We start from the raw sequence: 17,590 nt of genomic DNA on the forward strand, positions 1-17,590 counted from the left end.
TTATCTTCTCTCTGTCGTGATAAATACGTTTTTCTCCTTAAATCTTATAGCATAAGTCTTGCAGTCCAGCTGTGGCTTCTGCTTGCCAGCTCTCTTTTGAAATCCCTCTGCTATTTCTATGTCCATCGTGGTGATGGATGTGGATCAGAAGTGAATTGCTCTGGACAAGATAGGAGGTGGCAGAAATGAGGTACGGTCTGTTGTTGTGGGGATCAGATATGGATAAAGGTGTTCTCTGGAACAGCTGAATATGCACCCTCGAGGAATACTGGCAGGTAAATCCCACCTGTGTGCTGGCCTCGCAATGGGCAGGTGGACCATCTGCCTTCAGGAAGGAGTCAGGCCAGCTGCCCTCAGGAGTGATGCAGGTATGGTCTGTCCTGCCTCAGCTGGGAAGCTGACTGGACCAAACGTGACATCCCATTCAGCCTCATTTTCTGTGCTTCTATCAATGTGTTTTGATGTAGCAAACGGCAAAAAAACATGGAAAGAAATTGGAAAATATATGAAGATCGAACAGCTCTTGCTTCTTCTCCCTTTGCCTTTATGGCTATGGAGGAGCCAACAGGACATTTGACATCTTACTGTTGCCTCTTCTCTGTGAGGTAGATGACAGCCGATGACTCACAGGGATGTTATTTTTTGCCAAGTTTCTTTAGGAGTCACGTACAGAAGCAAACAGCTTTTCTTGAGATGGCAACCTCAATGAAGATCGTAATCAAGAAGCATCACCACTGTTGGGTCTGTACACGTAGCCTGCTCCCACAAGGATGGTTGCCATCAGATTTACTGGAAAAGTGAGACCTTTCCCCTTCGTGAGAAACATGCCTGAAGGGAGAAATTCCCAAGTATTTCCAAAACACGTTTTCTCACTTCCTAGCTATTCTCTTTTGCTAGACCACATTGGGGTAAACACTTTTTATCTCATTGGTGTTCAATGCTACAATTCAGACTCCACCAGACTACATGCAGTGACTACTTTTAACTTCAGGAGATTTGGCTGAAGCCTTTACCCTTCCATCAACATCTTCTATAACCTCCCCCCCCTCCCCAAAAATTTGCACCATGAGATGAACTTCTTATAATGATTTTCCCCTGTTAGAGTTGGAGCTTGATGATAAGGGTTGTTTTAGCAGCAATCTTTGGGTTGAAAGTTTGGGTAGATACTACAGCAATTTATGGGTGATTTATTATACTTTAGGCAGCTGCACTGTATTTGGCTTGGCTTAGCATTGAGTTGGGTAAATCCGTCAATATTTTTCTGGGTTCCATGAAATAATTGCTGTAAAATGCAAAATTGCAGCTTTTCAGGATTTGGGGTTTGTCACAATAAAATGATGTCTCCCTGCCAGCATTGCCACCTCTGGCTCCATGTGCTTCATTGCTGGCAGTTGCCTCCTGCTTTTGTTCTAGAAAGATGAAGGATCTCAAAGGAAAAGTTATGCTCTGGTTTATAGAACTGGTCACATTTCAGAACAAAGCTCTTATCATTCCAGAGCAGTTAGGGTCATTGCTAGGCAGAATTTCACAAATTTCCAGATCTGAAACTTTCTTTGATGTATGAGTTATGGGACTTGGTGAGCCCAGAAAATCACGCAGGCTGGTGCTGATGTGGAATAAGTAGAGAAGAAAAATCTTGCTATTTTGTAAAAGTGTTGTTGACAAATCATTAGTTTGAGTTTCAAAAGATGCTGGGATAAAAATGGAAAATTTTTTGGAAGTTTCATGCAGGAAAAAAAAAACCAACAACCACCAATGTATTGGCTCGTCCCACATCTTATACGGCCTGAATCAGAAATGGGCAAAAGTCAGGAGTTTGCAGCTGCGATACAGGAATTTCATTTATCATCAAAAGGAGAAAGAGCTCCTTCATGCTGAGATCAGAACTGGGCTAACTGCACCATTTCCTCGTCCAGCCTTCGTTAGGTTGTTCCAGCGGCTGGGAGCAGTGATTTATTCCATCACTTTACCCGAACCCTGGTAAGGCATGTGGGGGCCGGGCTACATGGCTTTTTTTTTTTTTTTTTTTTTTTTTTCCTGCCTGCTTTTCTGTGCCATCAGGCTCAAGGTTGTCTTGGCCCAGAGTATTACACTGATAGTCATGATGATGTTGATAATAATAAAAGAAGTCATCAAGGGAAAGTTTGTTAGTAGAGATTATATATATATATATATATTTTTTTTTTTTGTTAAGCTTACTGATATATTTGAGAAAATCAGACAGCTTTCAGTGATTTGAGCCCCTCTTCAAGTCTGGAATAGCAGCACCAGATTTCAAAGCTACATATAGGATGAGAACAACTTGTCAGAACTTAGTTGGTAGGTCTCAGATCATTTCCAAAATAAAACCCAGTGTGTATTTGTGGGTTAGTCACAGAGCAAATGGTGATAAGTTAGTTACCTTTTGGGGCAAAGAGAAAGCTAGTGATTTCTGAAATATATCTATATGCACATAAAGAATGTGTGCGTATTTGTGTGGTGTATACAAAAAGAAAGATTTTGATGTTATGCCCTATAATTATCAATCCCTTATGTACAACTAATCTAGTTAACGTTTTGCATATATAATAATACAGTAAGAAACTTGCTGATCTTTTAATCTACTTTATACCAGCATTGCTGGTTATGTTTCTGAGCCGGTAGAAAACCAAAATACACCCAGTAGTGCTGAAAAGGATCAGTGCTTTGTTACTTGTGATGTAATAACAACGTGCTGCTGCTCCACCAGTGCCAGCATAGCTGCTCCAACCAAGCACTTGGCCTGGCTGGATGTGCCCAGCGGGTGCCACCAACTGTCCCTCAAACCGCTGCTGTGATGGGTGCACACTCTGTAACTCAACCCAACATCATGAGCAGACCAAGTTATGTGTCTTGGGGTCCTGGTGTGGCCACCCAGCTGACCTGTAGCCTACAGCCACTCAGTGAACCCGCTGCTCATGTCCCAGCTTCACTTCTAAACATGTGGTCTGTGATTTGGCTAGATAACCTCCGTGTGCCCGGATGCACGCAGGGGTAAGGACTTCCTTGTGGTGCTGTGTCGATGTAGCACTGTGGTAGGAGGGATGCTGCACACCAGCTGCATCTCCCCACATACCCATGGCTGGTAAGGAAGAGGATGGGATGCGGGACCAAGGCTGCTCAGCCCCTTTGGCACACGCGCGTGCAGAGACACACACATGAGGAGGTTTAGGACAGTGGCTCTGTCACGGGGAGGTGGAGTCGGGGACGGCAGCATGTGTGCATGCGTGTGCCGGGGGCACAGGCAGGGAGCAAAGCAACTGCCCAGAGAAGGTGACTGCGGGAGGGGAGGGGAGAGGGCTACAATTGGTACCAGATGCCCTCAGAAGCTAATGACCTGACAAACGCTGTGCTCATAAAACAAATTCTTTAAAAAGGAAGCAAATGGAAATATAAGCTAGTGAAAGAATTTGCAGCAGCTGCCCTGAAACCATTTCTCACTTCATAAACAGGTCTGCATTGAAAAAACAGCCCCTTTCTTCTTGTTCTTCTTTGTGGTCCCCTCCTGTGCCCACCGGCTCTTTCAGGGCTGTGGCCTACAGGTTTCCACCGTGTCTTTGGCTCGGTGGACTTGTCCAGAGTCAACAGCACATTGCGTTCTCTTAATGTCTGTGTCGGCACCAATATTTTTTTTAATTTTTTTTTTATATTTTTTTGTGTGTGTATGTCGTTTGTGGGATTTCTAGCTGTGCATCTTTGGCTGGAGAGATTGAGCGAAGGCAAGAGGCAAAGGCTGCCTCTGCTTCCCCTGCGTGAAATGCAGCGCGCAAAAGCTGTCAGCAGTCCCGTGCAAAGCAGGGAGCAGAGGGGAGGCAGTCGGGTACAGCTCCCTCCCTTCTCTCCCCAGTTATTGCCTGAAGCTGCAGCACCTCTGGCCCCTGCCTCAGGAGGGCTGATGTCAGTTTTTGCACCTATGTAACCTGGTAGAAGATAGAGCCTAGCCACCAGATAACCAAGGCGTTTTCCTGTGGGAGCTGTCGTGTCAACCCCATATTTTGGCCTTATTCTATCCCAGGTATCACAGAATGGTCAGGGATGGAAGGGATCTCTGGAGATCGTTTGGTCCGACCCCCTACTAAAGCAGGTCCACCCAGGGCAGGTCACACAGAACCACATCCAGGCAGGTTTTGGATGTCTCTAGAGAAGGAGACTCCACAGCCTCTCTGGGCAGCCTGTTCCATGCTCTGGTAATTAATCTACTGGCTGCATTTCACTGATGGAGGCCATAGTCCTCTGGCCAGCACTCCACTAGGGGGTTACTTGTGATGCTTAACTCAGTGGTACCTAACAGCTGGTCCCTGGTGGGAAGCTGCTGTGGTGAGGGGTGCTGTCTATTCCCAAGGGACAGGTGACACATGGCAAGCTTCCCTGGGACCTTCTGTAACTTAAGGTGGTGCACATCTCACCTTGGTGGCCACAGCTGAGTCTGTAGAGCTGGACAGGTGTGTCTTGAGATGGTCTTGATCCCAAAGAGCATGGCATCAACGTGGACAGGCTTGAAATGCTACATGGGCTTGTGGGAAGAGCAGAGGTGCTGAAGACCAGCAAAGCAGAGTGGGGTGGAGGAGACAGCTGCAGAATGTCCAGTTCCTCCCTTCCATCACAGGCCATGGTGTAGCTGTGTGGACGTGAAGCTCAGGCAACTCTGCTGCCAGGTCTGGAGGGGACTGGACACAGTTTGAAGAACGTCTTGTGGATGGTTCCCTAATGTCTGCAGAGGTTTCTTCTCCAGCTTTCTTCTTTCCTTGCAGGTGGAGAATCCTCTGTGGATTCTCTGATGTCTAATACAGGTTTTGACATACCCGTGACCCTTCTATCAGCAGAGGCTTTAAAAAAGTTTCTTCATCTTTTCCTGACCACCTGTTGCTGCAAATCTTGTCTTATTCTGAGCTAAGGCTGACTGAAATTGAGGTGGGATTCAGAAATTACCAGGAAGGAGAAACACCCAGTGTTACTGTCTGGGCTTTGTTGCCTTTGGGAAGTGCAGATCTCTTGCTGCTCACTGTCTGTCCCCAAACACTAGTGTCTGAGACATGCGTGAGCGGAGTATGTGTGGGAGGACACATGTGAGTGAGGTGTACTCCCTACGGCATTGCAAAGTGCAGTTTCAGGTCTCTTGCCACAAGTTCTCTGGTGTCCAGTATGGTTTGAGCACATTGGAGATGAGAAATTGTCACGTGGTAGAGACCAGCTTGCTGCTGAAAAAGCTGCAGCTCTCAGGAGGGTGCTACAATGCCTGCTGTTGGTAGCCTTACTCCTTGTGCGTTCAGGAGTGCTGCCTGAGAAGGACCACCTGACACCAACTTCCCCATTTTGGCCATGGGAGAGTTGTGGCCCTGCTGGATATGTCATCTGCCTGCCCTCTCCCTGTCACCTCCTTCCTCTTGCTCTCTTGGTCCACTTGCAGTGAGCACCACCAGCCCCTTTGGTGCCAGGCTGTGTGCGGGCTCCATGCAATATAGTCAGCACGCCCTGGGGCAGAGGAGCTGGCTGTAGGCAGAAAAGTCCCACCAGACAGCACAGATTTTGGAAGAACCATTGTTGGCTGTGCCTCCTTCCATCAGCTTGGAAGGACACAATGGTCTGTGGGAAGGTGTCGGCTGGGGTTGGGCCAAGGTCCAAAAAAACGAACCCTCCTGGCATCATTGTCAGGTGCGCATCTCTGTAGGTATCTGTGACCTGCTGAGCATCCCATCCAGTTGCCACTTGGAGAGAAGCCCTCCTTGCTGAAGAAGCCTTGGGGATCCACTTGTTGATTTCTTTCCTCTTCTCCCCCATAGCTGTGTCCACGGTGCCTGTGCAGGATCGGGAAGCTGCACACGGCCGCTGCTTGCTCACGCTGCCACCCTCAACTGTACCTCCAACAGCCCACGGCACATGGCGTGCACTGTCACCTGCGAAAAGGGCTTCATCCTACGCTCTGGCAATGGGAAGAGCCTGGGCTCAACGCGGGTGAGTGGACCTCATGGTGGGGGCGACCTTACATCTCGCTGGACTGAGTGCTAGTTAAAAAAGATTTAACCACCACGAAGTGGTTTGGAATGACCCCAGGACACCTCGTACCTCCAGCCCTAGCCTCCTTGCTTCTTTTTTAATAAACACCATCCCAATGGAGGCTGTGGTGCTGGACCTCTGTGCTGGTGGTCCTGCTCTGGAGAGCCCTCTCTTCCCTCGCTGCAGTCCTAGATCTCCCAGCCCAGTGCTGCCTGCAGACCATGGCTCTGCCAGGCTAAAAGCTGCTGCAGGGGGTGTCCTAAACCAGGGTGATGCACTCCCACGGAGGGAGAGGTAGACGTTTCTGTTCTCCAGATCGGCGCTGCTGGGAGGGTTAAACATCCCTGGGATGTTTTCTCTCTTAAAGTTGAAGTTAGTGGCTCAGGAAAAAATGAAGTCATTGTGGAGCGACTATATTTAGAGGCAGCCGACAGCACGGAGAGTTTTTCTTCCTTTGTGTTGCATTGCAATAAAGCTGCCCATGCCAGCGGGGCAGCGCAAAGGTCACCATGAAAGAGTTTGTCCCGCTTTCCATAGGGCTGGGGGATGTCTTGTAAAAGCTACAAACCAGCGTGGCTTTTAGCTGTTGGGAGAGGAGACCTGGGACCAATGTGTCCTTGGGAGCTGAGCTTCCTTGGGTCTGCGCAGTCACCTTGGCAGGGTTGTGGGCACAGTGTGTCCCATCCTTAGGCTGTTCCTGGAGGGGGAACAGGCGTCTCCGGGGCTGAGCTGGTCCCCGTGCCAGCCTGAGCAAGAGCGTGAACTCACAGGGGGTGGAGACAGATGGAGGTGAGTCAGGCCATGTCAGCAGGGTGGACCTTCCCTCTCCTTGGAGAGCTGCAAGCACTCGTGCTGCCTGGCGGGCAGGTTTCCCGTGCTGCAGCCATCGGTGTGTGCCGAAGGAGAGATGGGTGCTGGGAAGTGCAGTGGGGCAGCTGGGGATGCACCGCTTGGCCCCTTGTCATGGGGGAGGTTATTAATTACACGGCCACACAGCTCTGTGGGCCAAGGCATGCCCAGGGAAAACAAAATGTTCCCGTTCTCTGAAATGAAACCGCACAGAATAAATCTGCCTCGGGTGACAGTTTTCCTGTGTTTGGCAGCGAGATGGGAAACTTCTGGACAGAGCTTCACGATGTGGCTGTCACAGCAGATGGTAGCTTGCGAGCGCCCTGCCCTGAGCCCTCCAGTGATGTTGCTGGTTTGGCTATGTGACCCTACTCATCTTGAGGCATTTTAGGAAAATGCGCGCAACTCTCCCCTGAGCATCCTCTCCACTTGGATCAGCTACACCATGATCCTGTTGCACACCCAAGAGTACCAGACCCAAATCTAGCAATGTCCTTCAGAGTCACCACGTCCAGGTTCAATCAAAACATGTTGGCTGGAAGGACAGGTCACACATTTGATTGTCCAAGCAGCGTGGTTGTACTCAGCTGGTAAAGAGGCCTGCAGGAATGGTGTTAGTGGTTTGGGAGTGGAAATCACAGTTGGGGTTGGAAGGGACCTTTAGAAGATCATCTTAGTCCAGCCCCCCTGACATGGCTAGGGACACCTTTTCACTAGACCAGGTTGCTCACGGCACACGTCACCCACCACTGTTTTGATGAAGTCCGTGGCACACGTTGATCATATTTAGTGGTGGAATCACTGGGGGTTAAGTTCTCATGCAGTCCTCAGCTGTGTAAGATGGGCCATGTATTTAGGATTTGTAAATGAGGTGATACAAACCTCTGATTTCTGTGGGGTCTGTGGGCTGAGGCATGAGAATTGGTGCGTTTAGGGAAAAACAATCAACAGGACAGCTGCCTGTCAGCAGCTGAAGTAAGATTTGATCTTTTAGAGGGGAAAACTGCAGCACACCGAGCTGGGAATAACTTGTAGCTCAGAAGGTGGGTAGTGTATCTTGAAGGGATTTTCCTTTTTCCCTTAAAGTGCTCTGGCACTGCTCAGACAGCGTGCATGCAGCTAACATTTTCTGGAATGCAAGCAGTTACAGACCGAGAATCAGAAGGTTTCTTGTGCAGGTGGCTTGCACGTTACCCCAAGGGTCATTCACCACTTTCACACCCCAAACATCACCCCATGAACAGGTAAGGGCTTTGTGACTCCATGTCTAGAGCGGGGAGAAAGGGGGCACTGGGGGAAAGCTCTCCTTGTCCTGAGCCCTGGGTCAGCCCTTTCTGCTGTGGTGGCAAACCAGTAGGTTAAAGCTCACTCACAGGACTCTGATGGAGCCTTGCTTTCTCTGCAGCAGGAGGTGGTGCTGACATGCAACTCGGGACAGTGGGACAGATCTGTGACTTGTGACCCTGTCGACTGCAGTGTCCCTGACCAGTCCCACGTGTACTACGCTGAGTTCTCCTGCCCCAAGGGGACCACCTACCTGCAGAGATGCTCATTCTCCTGCATCCACCCAGCCAAGCTTCAAGGTATGGTCTGGAGCGCTGAGAGATTTAACCACCCTTTTCGGTGCCACCTTTCCGTGCCTGTCCTAAGCTGGTCAAACAGAGCATTGCTATTTTGAATTTCCCAGTTATTTTGGCTTCTTCTAGGCAGGTGGGCTCTTTTGACACTTCCTGAAATAGTGGGCATCCTTCCACCACCTTGAGCGGAGATACCATAGTGTGGGGTTATTCCCTCTGACTCCCATCCCTTGGCTGGCAGCCCTTATCCATCCACCTCAGGGTATAGGGATGTCTTCTGATAGCCGGTGAGGTCTGGCAGCCTCCAGTACTATGGGCACAAAGGAGTCAAGAAGCGTGGAGGCAGCCAGCACGAGCAGACAGGGAGGACTTCAGAGAGCCAGAAGTGGCTCAGTGCCTGGTGGCGGTGGAAAAGCCTGTGGTTCAGGAGGCCAGGGGCTGTATAAAGCTGTAGAGACTGATGCCCACAGCTGCGGAGCAGTCTGGGAGATGTTCACCACCCAGACACACAGCAGTCCCCCAGACATGCCATAGCCTGGCTTTCATTCTGCCGACTCCATCGATAGCCGCAGGAATGTTTTTAAGCCAAGGCGGAGAAAGAGAGCTACTGTTCCTGTCTATACAGGGCTGAGCTGGATGGGATTTCGGGAGTAATTGCCTTGACAGCTTCAAGCATTGGGACTTTATGTGAGTTTCCACCAGTGCCTTCGCTCTGAACAATCACATACAACAAATCATTTTAATGGGTGCCCTATTTTATGGAGACATTTATAGCCGAACTGTATGAAAATCTTTTTCTTTTTTTTTTTTTTTTTCTTTTTCCCCCCCCTCTTTTTTTCAAAGTTAAATCTAAGGAGCAAAAACTGCGGAGAATTAAGGTCTCATTTCATGACAGGGGGGATGCCAGCAGATCCCCAGCGTGGGCTGATCAAAGGGTAGCACGTGAACAACGACCCAACAGCCTGCATCCTGCCCAAAAAGATGCCTGTTGCCCTGGGTGGGTCAGCTGAGGGCAGGGCTTTCATCTGATCTTTCACTCACAGCTGCCTCTGGTTCCCCCTGAAGTCAAGAGGAGGTCTGCTGTGCTCTCCCAGTGGGAAGGCGTCCCCTCGGTGGATAGCCCTGGGTGACTTCTGGTGGCTGACACGATGGCTGGTGGCGCTTGGCCAAGGCTGCTGAGCCGTGTGGGTGAACTCTTTGAGGTCCAGCCCACTCGGCTGAGCTGGTGAGGCAGGGACGTGCTTGATGCTTGCTCTCCCCAAAGGCTCTCCCCTTACAGGCAGGCTCTCAAGGCTAGTAAATGCTAAGAATAGGCAAGGAAAGGATGACACGGCTGCACGGCGCTCGGGTGTGGGGGATGACCCTCAGCAGTGCCAGCCTGCCAGGTACTCAAGCAATGAGCAGCGGCATGGTCCAAGAGCAGTTGTAGGCAGAGCAGTGACCCCATCAAAAGAAACTGATTCTTGAAGGGAGTGTGGAGCAGTCTGGCCGCACTGGGAACCTGCTGATCCAAACCTCTCAGCAGGAAGAGTAGTATTTGCTCCAGTCCAGCTTTTTTTTCTTGCTTAGCAGTTCCCAGTGAACCATTCATCATCCCCACCATGTGGGTGATGCAGTCCTGGACACTTACCACAGACACCCAGAGCTGTGCAGTTTTGGCCACCCATTAGCTGGGTCTACCAAATGCCTTTTTCTTTAGAGGGACAACAAAGAGTTGGGCTGTAATATTCAACCCAAAGCTTTAGTAACGGGTGGTTTGAATTCCCAGTCACACCAGTTTAAGTCTCCCACTGTCCTCCTGGCACTTCCCATCTTGGGCTGCACATGTAGCTCAGGGTATGACCGCTTGTAAGGGTAGGAAGAACAAGCTGCAAAAAGCACCTGGGGGGAATGAAGGTGGGCTGAACTACATATGACAGACAGGTGTCATTCACAAAAGCCCCCAGCCCACAGAAGGTTATGCTGAGACATCACCAGAGAGGGAGAAGTTTAAATGAAGGTTTGGGGAAGATTTGCAGAACCCAGATCCTTTCTCCATGCCCTAGGAGTTGTTCCTTCCCTGCTTCTATCTGCATTCAGGGAGTTTCTGCCCCAGCTTGACCAGGCATGCAATGGAGTCCATGGTCTTTGTATTTGTTGCCTCCCTTGGCAGCAGTATGCTTTCTAGCAAGAGGACTTTTGCTGGTTGCTCCGAGCTTCCCTCAGCAGGTCTCCATCCCTGAGTCATCTGTTAACCCTAACACACTTCTCTTCTGCGGTCAGGAACAAACCAGTGGCTGACCTGCTTGGAGGATGGTCTCTGGTCGCTCCCCGAAGCCTACTGCAAGCTGGAGTGTGATGCACCCCCTGCTGTGGCCAATGCCAAGCTCCTGGTCCCGCGGTGCCTGCAAGGGAACCACGATGTGGGCTCGGTCTGTCGCTACAAGTGCAAGCCTGGATACCACGTGGCCGAGAACGCAGCAGGCAAACCTAAGAAGTAAGTCTGTGGTGGGTCTGTTATCACAGTTGCCTTCCTCTTCTTCTCCCCACGGGAGCAAGGAAGAGAGGTGATGGTATGCTGGCAGTCTGATTTGATGGATACAAGGTAGTTCTCTCTGGTCATGCAGATTTCTTGAAATGCAAGCGGCATTCCCCTGGTTTAGGTGAAAGGAGGTGGGAACAAGGTGTAAACTGCTGTTACATGCACACATATGTTAAGTGCCTTAAATTAAAGCATGTGAATTCTCCCTTGCACCTCAATGTACTTGTCACTTGGTGAAAATGAAGCCTGTACAGAAGTGTTTGCAGGCTCTCAGGTAATTAGATGTAATAAGATGCTGGAAGATTCCTGGAGCTGCTCTCTTTCCTAGAAGCGATAAAACATAAATCAGGGCTATGGGTGTTGTAAGAATGAATGACTGCCTTTTGTCAGGGTTAACATTTTACCCCCTGTGCATCTTGGCTGAATTTAATCTCAAGCATTGGCATTTCAATTAGAGAAGATTTTTCCCGATGCTTCAGGGAATAATTCCTGGTGATTCACTAGCCCTGTTCCCAGCCAATATTGGGAGGCTGGGGGGTAAGCAGCACTATGTCTGTGATGCCTCCAGCTGAAGCCCCCTCGGGTATGGTCACTACAGATTCCCTGGCACTGGCTGGGTTCTCCCCAGAGTCTTGATGCTAGCCCAAATCAGGTAATTATGTGCTAATTGTTTAATGCCCCCTTCCAGTTTTAATTGGATGCAGACTTTGTCTCTACTTTGCTCTGGGGTAGGGTTGTTGTGCACTGAGAAGCAGTTGCCAAATTTCTTGCCTCGTAATGAAGGAAGTGGTTTCTGTAAACAGTTTTTTGCAGTGTTAGGAGCATTTCTTGGGCCGAGGGGAGCTGGGCAAATTATGATTATGGGCTACGATCACATGGACTGCTTTGCAAACTGCAGAGCAACTTGCTTGCCTGTGGCATTTCAGGCGCTGGGCATGCAATCAGATCAACTCAGCTTGCAAAGTTAGGCCATCACAGTCATGCTGCAGCGACTGCTCATAAAAAAGATGCCCTCTGGGAGTTCCCAAGGCTCCTCTGATGTGTGTGTAACCACCATGGGTCTGAGCAGCCCGTGGGACGAGTCAAGGAAAATCATGCAAAGCGGTTTGTTTTCATAGCAATGCACAGTGACATAGCATTTTCACATTTGCTATTATCACTACTACTAATTCATCTAACATCTTTGATGGTAGAGTACGATCCTGTTATGGTAAGCAGAAAAAACTTTAACAGAAACAGAGAATTTGTTGCTTGCTTGTCATGCAGATTAGCTGCTTTTTGAGTGGCCTGATGCAAAGCAAAAGCCTTTCCTTGGAAGTGTAAATGTCAGCGTACTGTCTCATCTGGAGCTCTGGGTATATGCTCGCTCAGCATAAGTACAAACCCCTTGGGCCATGTAGTGAGTAGCAGCCACTAGCCAGTAAGCGGGCCAGTCGATTGCTGGAAATCCTTCTGGTGCTTCAGCCCTGGCAGGCGGAGGATGGGAGCTGCCAGAGTGAGAGGTTGCTTGCTTTGTTCAGTCCAGTTTTGGAGAAGGCGAGTTGTTGAAGGTGATGGAGAACTCTGGAAGGGACCAGCACTGGTGGGGTGCAGGTTCCTGATGTGCTGGTGTGCAAGCAGGGTCTCCGCTGATGATGGGGACAATCAAATTGTGGGGTCTTCTGAAGTCTTTCTGGGTTCAACAGACCGAGTTTTTGATCTGTTGTCTCCCTGTTGGCCATCAGCACAGCAAGCACCAGCCTTGCTCAGGGATTTAGTGCCGTACAGATATTGATGGGCATAAGAAAGCAAGACTTGCTCTGTGTACTATACATTGGACAAAAGTCAGGCACGATCCCCAGATGACACTGAAGACTTCTCATGCCAGCTAACCACTTCAGCCTTGGAAATACAGTCAGGTTCCCTTTGGATTATTCTTCTAGCTCTAGCGATTTGTTCTTTTTAGAGGGGGATGCTGGAGAGAGTACAACCCCCAGCTGGCCTTGCCAACAGCTGTGGGGCTCGGACTGTTCTCCAGGGAAGATGGAGAGGTGGCTTTGAGTGTCTGTGGGTTCCCAAGGGATCAGCCCTCTCTTCTGTTATGTGAAAGACATGCTCAGATTCTCACAGAATTGTTATAAGAAGCTCAGTCATTGCCTTCAAGGGTTGCTTGCAGGCACCTTTCCTTCAAGGATGGCTCTGGATCCCCCGTGGACAGGCACAGCAAGAGGAAATTCAATCCAGCCAGGACTCAGCATCGCCTCCTGACTAGCTGCTCTTTTGATCAGCCTTTTGCAGTGTCTTTTTCTCTCATTCACCTCTTAAAACACCACGGTTGCTACAGCTGGGTTGGGGACCGAAGGCCTGGGGCTTTGCTCCTTGGGTGGTAGGGCGACAGTGCCCAGCAGACCTGAGCTGTGGCTGGGATCCAGCTGTCTCGGTACAAGCTGTGATGCTCTCGGACACAGCTGCTCATGTGAGCCCCTCACTTCTGTTTCATTAGTTGAATTTTACCACATGGGCAGTAAGGATGCTTAGAAAGCTCCTGCAATCTTAGATGAAATTCATTTCCCATAGCATAAGTGGAAAAGAAAGGGGATAAAGAAACCCATTGTCTCCAAGAAGATGCTTTTATCTAGTAAACTGGGTGAGGAAAGGCCCTTCAGAAATTACTGTTTGTCAACAAGGGATTCTGGAGGAAATGCTGGTTTTATAATCAAGGTCCTGCCAGGGGTTTGCTGCCTTTCTGCTGGCAGGATCATCTGAATGATGATGCTGACATGAAGGGCAAAGCTTTGATGTTTCCTAAAGGAAATCTGTTTTCAGCTTGGAGAGTCCGCATAACAGCCTGGTTTCCAGCTGCCAAGCTATTTCACATCCAACTCCAAAATAATGGTAACAAGGGGAACTTAACGTATACATTTGAGCTTTGTATTGGGAGCTGTCTGGTTTTGGGTAGCATCTGTCCAAAGGCAGCACCAACTCACCCACCCGGATCTGTCAAGGAGCAGCGGCTGGCCTCGTCCACAGCTGCAGCATTGAAAGAGCTGGCCTGAAAGTCAGGGGTCTGATACTTCAGGGAAAATAGATGTCACCCCCTCAGTTGTCCTTGCTGTTGCTTCCATCATTGAAGTGTCATTTGAAGCAGGTCTCCAACAGGAATATCTAGGGCATCCTTTAGAGGAGCCCGCTAAAGCTGAGAGGATGCTCTCAGTTTGGGGACCGAAAAGGTCAGCCCCTGGCAGAGGGGTTGTTTCACTTGCCCAGTGTGGGATGATTCCTTGAAGAGGAGAGATTTGGGGATCTTAAAGCTACCTTTGTGTGAGGGGTTGAGCCCCTTCTGCTAGCCTGAGGAAATACAGCAAAGAACCACCAGGCACCCAGGTCTTTTAGGCAGCTTTGAAAGTCCCAGCTTGCATTTTTGACCAGAGGTCAAGGGACCGCAGCACTGCTCCCCTGATGAGCTTCCATGGAGATGTCAGCCCCTCTGCCTTCTCTCCCTGTTCAATGACTACAGAGATCATGAAAGAGGGAGGGGGAGGTGGGAGAATGTGGAGGAGAAAACTGACTGGAAGGAGGTTAGCAGACCAGGGGCTGGAAACGCATCAGAAAGATCGCAGCGGGCAAAGCAGGACAACCTAACCCGGGAGCGCCGGAGTGCCACAGGGCACCAAGCCACTGTACATTTGTGGTGGGTGCAAAGGCGTGGGGCACCCGCAGCTGCTGCCCACAGCTGGCTCCTTCCAGATAAAAGGCAAACACCCGCACGGCTGAGGGAGCCGAACAGCCAGGTAAAGAAAACACAGGCTGTCAACCGGACTGCTGTGACACTTCCACCCCGAAGATCTCTGATGAAGATTTACAGCCCAGGTTGCCCAGGCTGTTTGGAGCACAGCAGCAAAGGTTCTGCAAGCTGGTGTTGCTTTCCTTCAATTTATCAGCATATCTCCCTCCCTCCCATCTATTCTTTTTGAAGCCATCAGTCTCCTGCCCTGGGACGTGAGGCTTTAGGCTTGTTTATCGTTGGTCCTGTATGGTGGACCCAGTCCCCCTGAGCTGGCTGCCCCAGTACATGGCTGGATCCCAGCCAGGCTCCTCCACGCTCAGCTCCCGGAGCTGGGTGAGGGCTCATGCCCTCACATCAGATGCAGCCCTTGCTGGCCTCAGATGTCTCCCCTGCCTCCTCTACCCGTTAGGCATCCGCTTGCCCAGTTGGAGGGGGAAGCTTTGACTCCGATATTCCTGGCTTCCTTGTTAATCCTCGAGAAATGCTACTAACCCAGATCAGAAGTCGAGGGGTCGGGAAATTTCAAGCTGCTGTGAGGTTGTGTTTTGGTTTGGGGTTTTTTTATATATCTATATATAAAAATATTTTTTTCTAAAAAGCCCCTCCCTCCCCTTCCCTGTGCCTTAATATAATCTGCTCACTTCATATGTGCGGCAGAGGTCCACACACCACCTTCTACCCTGGGGTCAGCCCAGGCCAGCCCTGTTTGAAGCTCCCTAGCAGAGATGCTGGCAGTGCAGTGAACCTCCAGAGCAATGCAGTTTCTCCCCCCAGGGCCAGGGTCCAGGAGGAGGGTGCAGGTCTGGGGAGAGGTGGGAGAGGCAGTGCGCAGCTTCTTCCCCTGCTGGCATTGCTCCAGTGCCACATCAAGACAAGGACTCCTGGTGAAAAATGATGGGGCTGCAAACCACAGTGTGCACCTGTGCAAACTGCAATTCCTGCAGCGCGTCCTCTCCACTCTCGGCCCCTCTACCCCAGGTCTGCCTGCAGCTCCTGGCAGAGGGCCTCTGAATAGGCAGAGGAGCAACAGGGAGGTGCAGTAGCTGCATGGGCTATACCCTGGTGGCAAGTAGGGGAGTGAGAAGCAACAAGTGGCTGGGATGCTCCTGGTTTGTAAAAGTGTTTGCCTGAGGCATCACTGTTTTGGTGATTCCTATTGCTGTAATGCCATCAGCTTAACTGCTGGTGATTTTCCCCTTGAAAGTTGTTTCAAGAGGGGGGAAAGTGCAGCAAGGACCTGGACATCCAGCACAGATCAGTACCTCTTGGCACGTGACTTTGCTTGTCTTTAAAGGTGGGCAAACCAAAATGTTCAGATATTGGAGGAGGCAAGGTCTGACAGGGACATCTTCAAAAAGCAGTGACCACTGTCCCAGTAGAAAGGGTGAGCAACCGAGAAAGTTAAATCAGGGGTGGGCTGAAACCGCGGGTGCCTAGAATGGGATCCAGAGTTGCTCCTCCTCACCACGCTTCCAAAACAGTACGTAGTTGCAGTTCCCTTCAGTCAATTCCAGGCTGCTGCTCTTGGGGTCACTTTGCAGCACCACTTGCTGCTCTGGTGCTCCCACCATGGCCAGCTGTGCTCCCGGTGTGGTCTGATGGCAAGATTTGTGCAGAGCTCTGCTCCGGGGGGCCTGCCGCATCCCCTCCCCTGCCTGCCTCTGTGTTACCTGCTGGAGCCTGAATCCACAGCAGGAACCTGCTGTCCCCCTTATACAGTCTTCAGGAAAAACAGATCTCTGATTTCTGAAGGGAGAAGGGGAATCTCTAAGAGCTGCAAATGATTAAAAAGGTGACAATGTTTCAAAAAGCTGTTAAATTTCCCACGCAGGAGTTCCCAGCAGAAATGTGATGGGGATGGACACCAGCTCCTGCCCTAGGTCTGGTGGTGGGATGCAGACAGGGTCCCCTAACCACTCTGGGCTGTGTGACCCTGTGCTGTGCACTGTTTTGGGGGGCCCCACACAATGTCTACTGCTGCTCAAAAGGAGGGGCAGTTTATTGCCTTCCCTGGGATTTCTCTAACCCAGTTAAACCCCTCTCTGCGTACCTGTGGCATGTTATATACTCCATACCGTGGCACCTGGAGCCCCGCCTGCTGGCATCTGTGGTGGGAGAGGGCAGGGGCAAAAGTCTCATTAAGGATGGAGCAAGCTAATAAGGGACACTGGGGTGGGGAAAAGTCTCATTAAGGATGGAGCAGTCGGCACTGGCTCAGGTAAAGCCCATCAGCCCTGTCAAATCCTGCATGTCAAAGTCTGGGGTCACAGTGACATGTCCTCATCTGGGAGAGCGGTCCCCAGCCAGCCCAATACCTCGTGGGGTCTTGATGCCTCTGTGTCAAAGGTGCGGTGTCTCTGTCGCGGCCAAGGACAGGAGACTGAAAAGTGGGTGGGCTCTGCTCCTGGACTTTTTCTTCTTTTTTTTTTTTTCATCATTTTTTTGGCAAGTAGTTTGTGCCGGTGCTGGTTTAGCAGCACAGGATGGTGTTGGTCTGCTGTGGTACAAACAGCCCCTCTGCGAGAGCAGGATTGACAGATCTGGCTGGAGTACAAAGAGGAGCCTCAGGAGTAGCTGGGCACAGGCCAGCAGGATTTACTGGTGGAGGCTCACTCAATCCAGCAAAGTATGTAGCTACTGGCGATGGGACAAAGCAACCTGGGACACACAGGGGCTCGGGGCAGAGAGGAATGGTTTAGGGGCACCATGAGAGGTGGGGAGCAACAGGGTGGTGAGTGCAAGGAGAAAGCATCCAGTGCCCCTAAATCAGTGCAATCCCCCCAGCAAGGGGAAGAAAAGCTCCTGGTTGACCGTGGACTGTCCCTTCAGGAGGGACCTACCCACGGTCAGGGGTGGGATGGCATA

The 17,590-nt window shown here is 50.4% G+C and overlaps 1 protein-coding gene across 1 annotated transcript in view; it reads left to right on the forward strand.

Moving 5' to 3' along the window:
• The window catches only part of PAPPA2 (pappalysin 2), a 96,325-nt gene that overhangs the window by 54,014 nt on the left and 24,721 nt on the right, over positions 1 to 17,590 (forward strand). Inside the window, exons 14-16 of the mRNA XM_055815858.1 lie at positions 5,799 to 5,970; positions 8,267 to 8,444; positions 10,701 to 10,914. Coding sequence (XP_055671833.1) covers positions 5,799 to 5,970; positions 8,267 to 8,444; positions 10,701 to 10,914 — 564 coding nt within the window. The remainder of the gene's footprint in view (positions 1 to 5,798; positions 5,971 to 8,266; positions 8,445 to 10,700; positions 10,915 to 17,590) is intronic.

The sequence above is a fragment of the Falco peregrinus genome, chromosome 10 (genome assembly GCF_023634155.1).
Source record: "Falco peregrinus isolate bFalPer1 chromosome 10, bFalPer1.pri, whole genome shotgun sequence".
Lineage (NCBI taxonomy): Eukaryota > Metazoa > Chordata > Aves > Falconiformes > Falconidae > Falco > Falco peregrinus.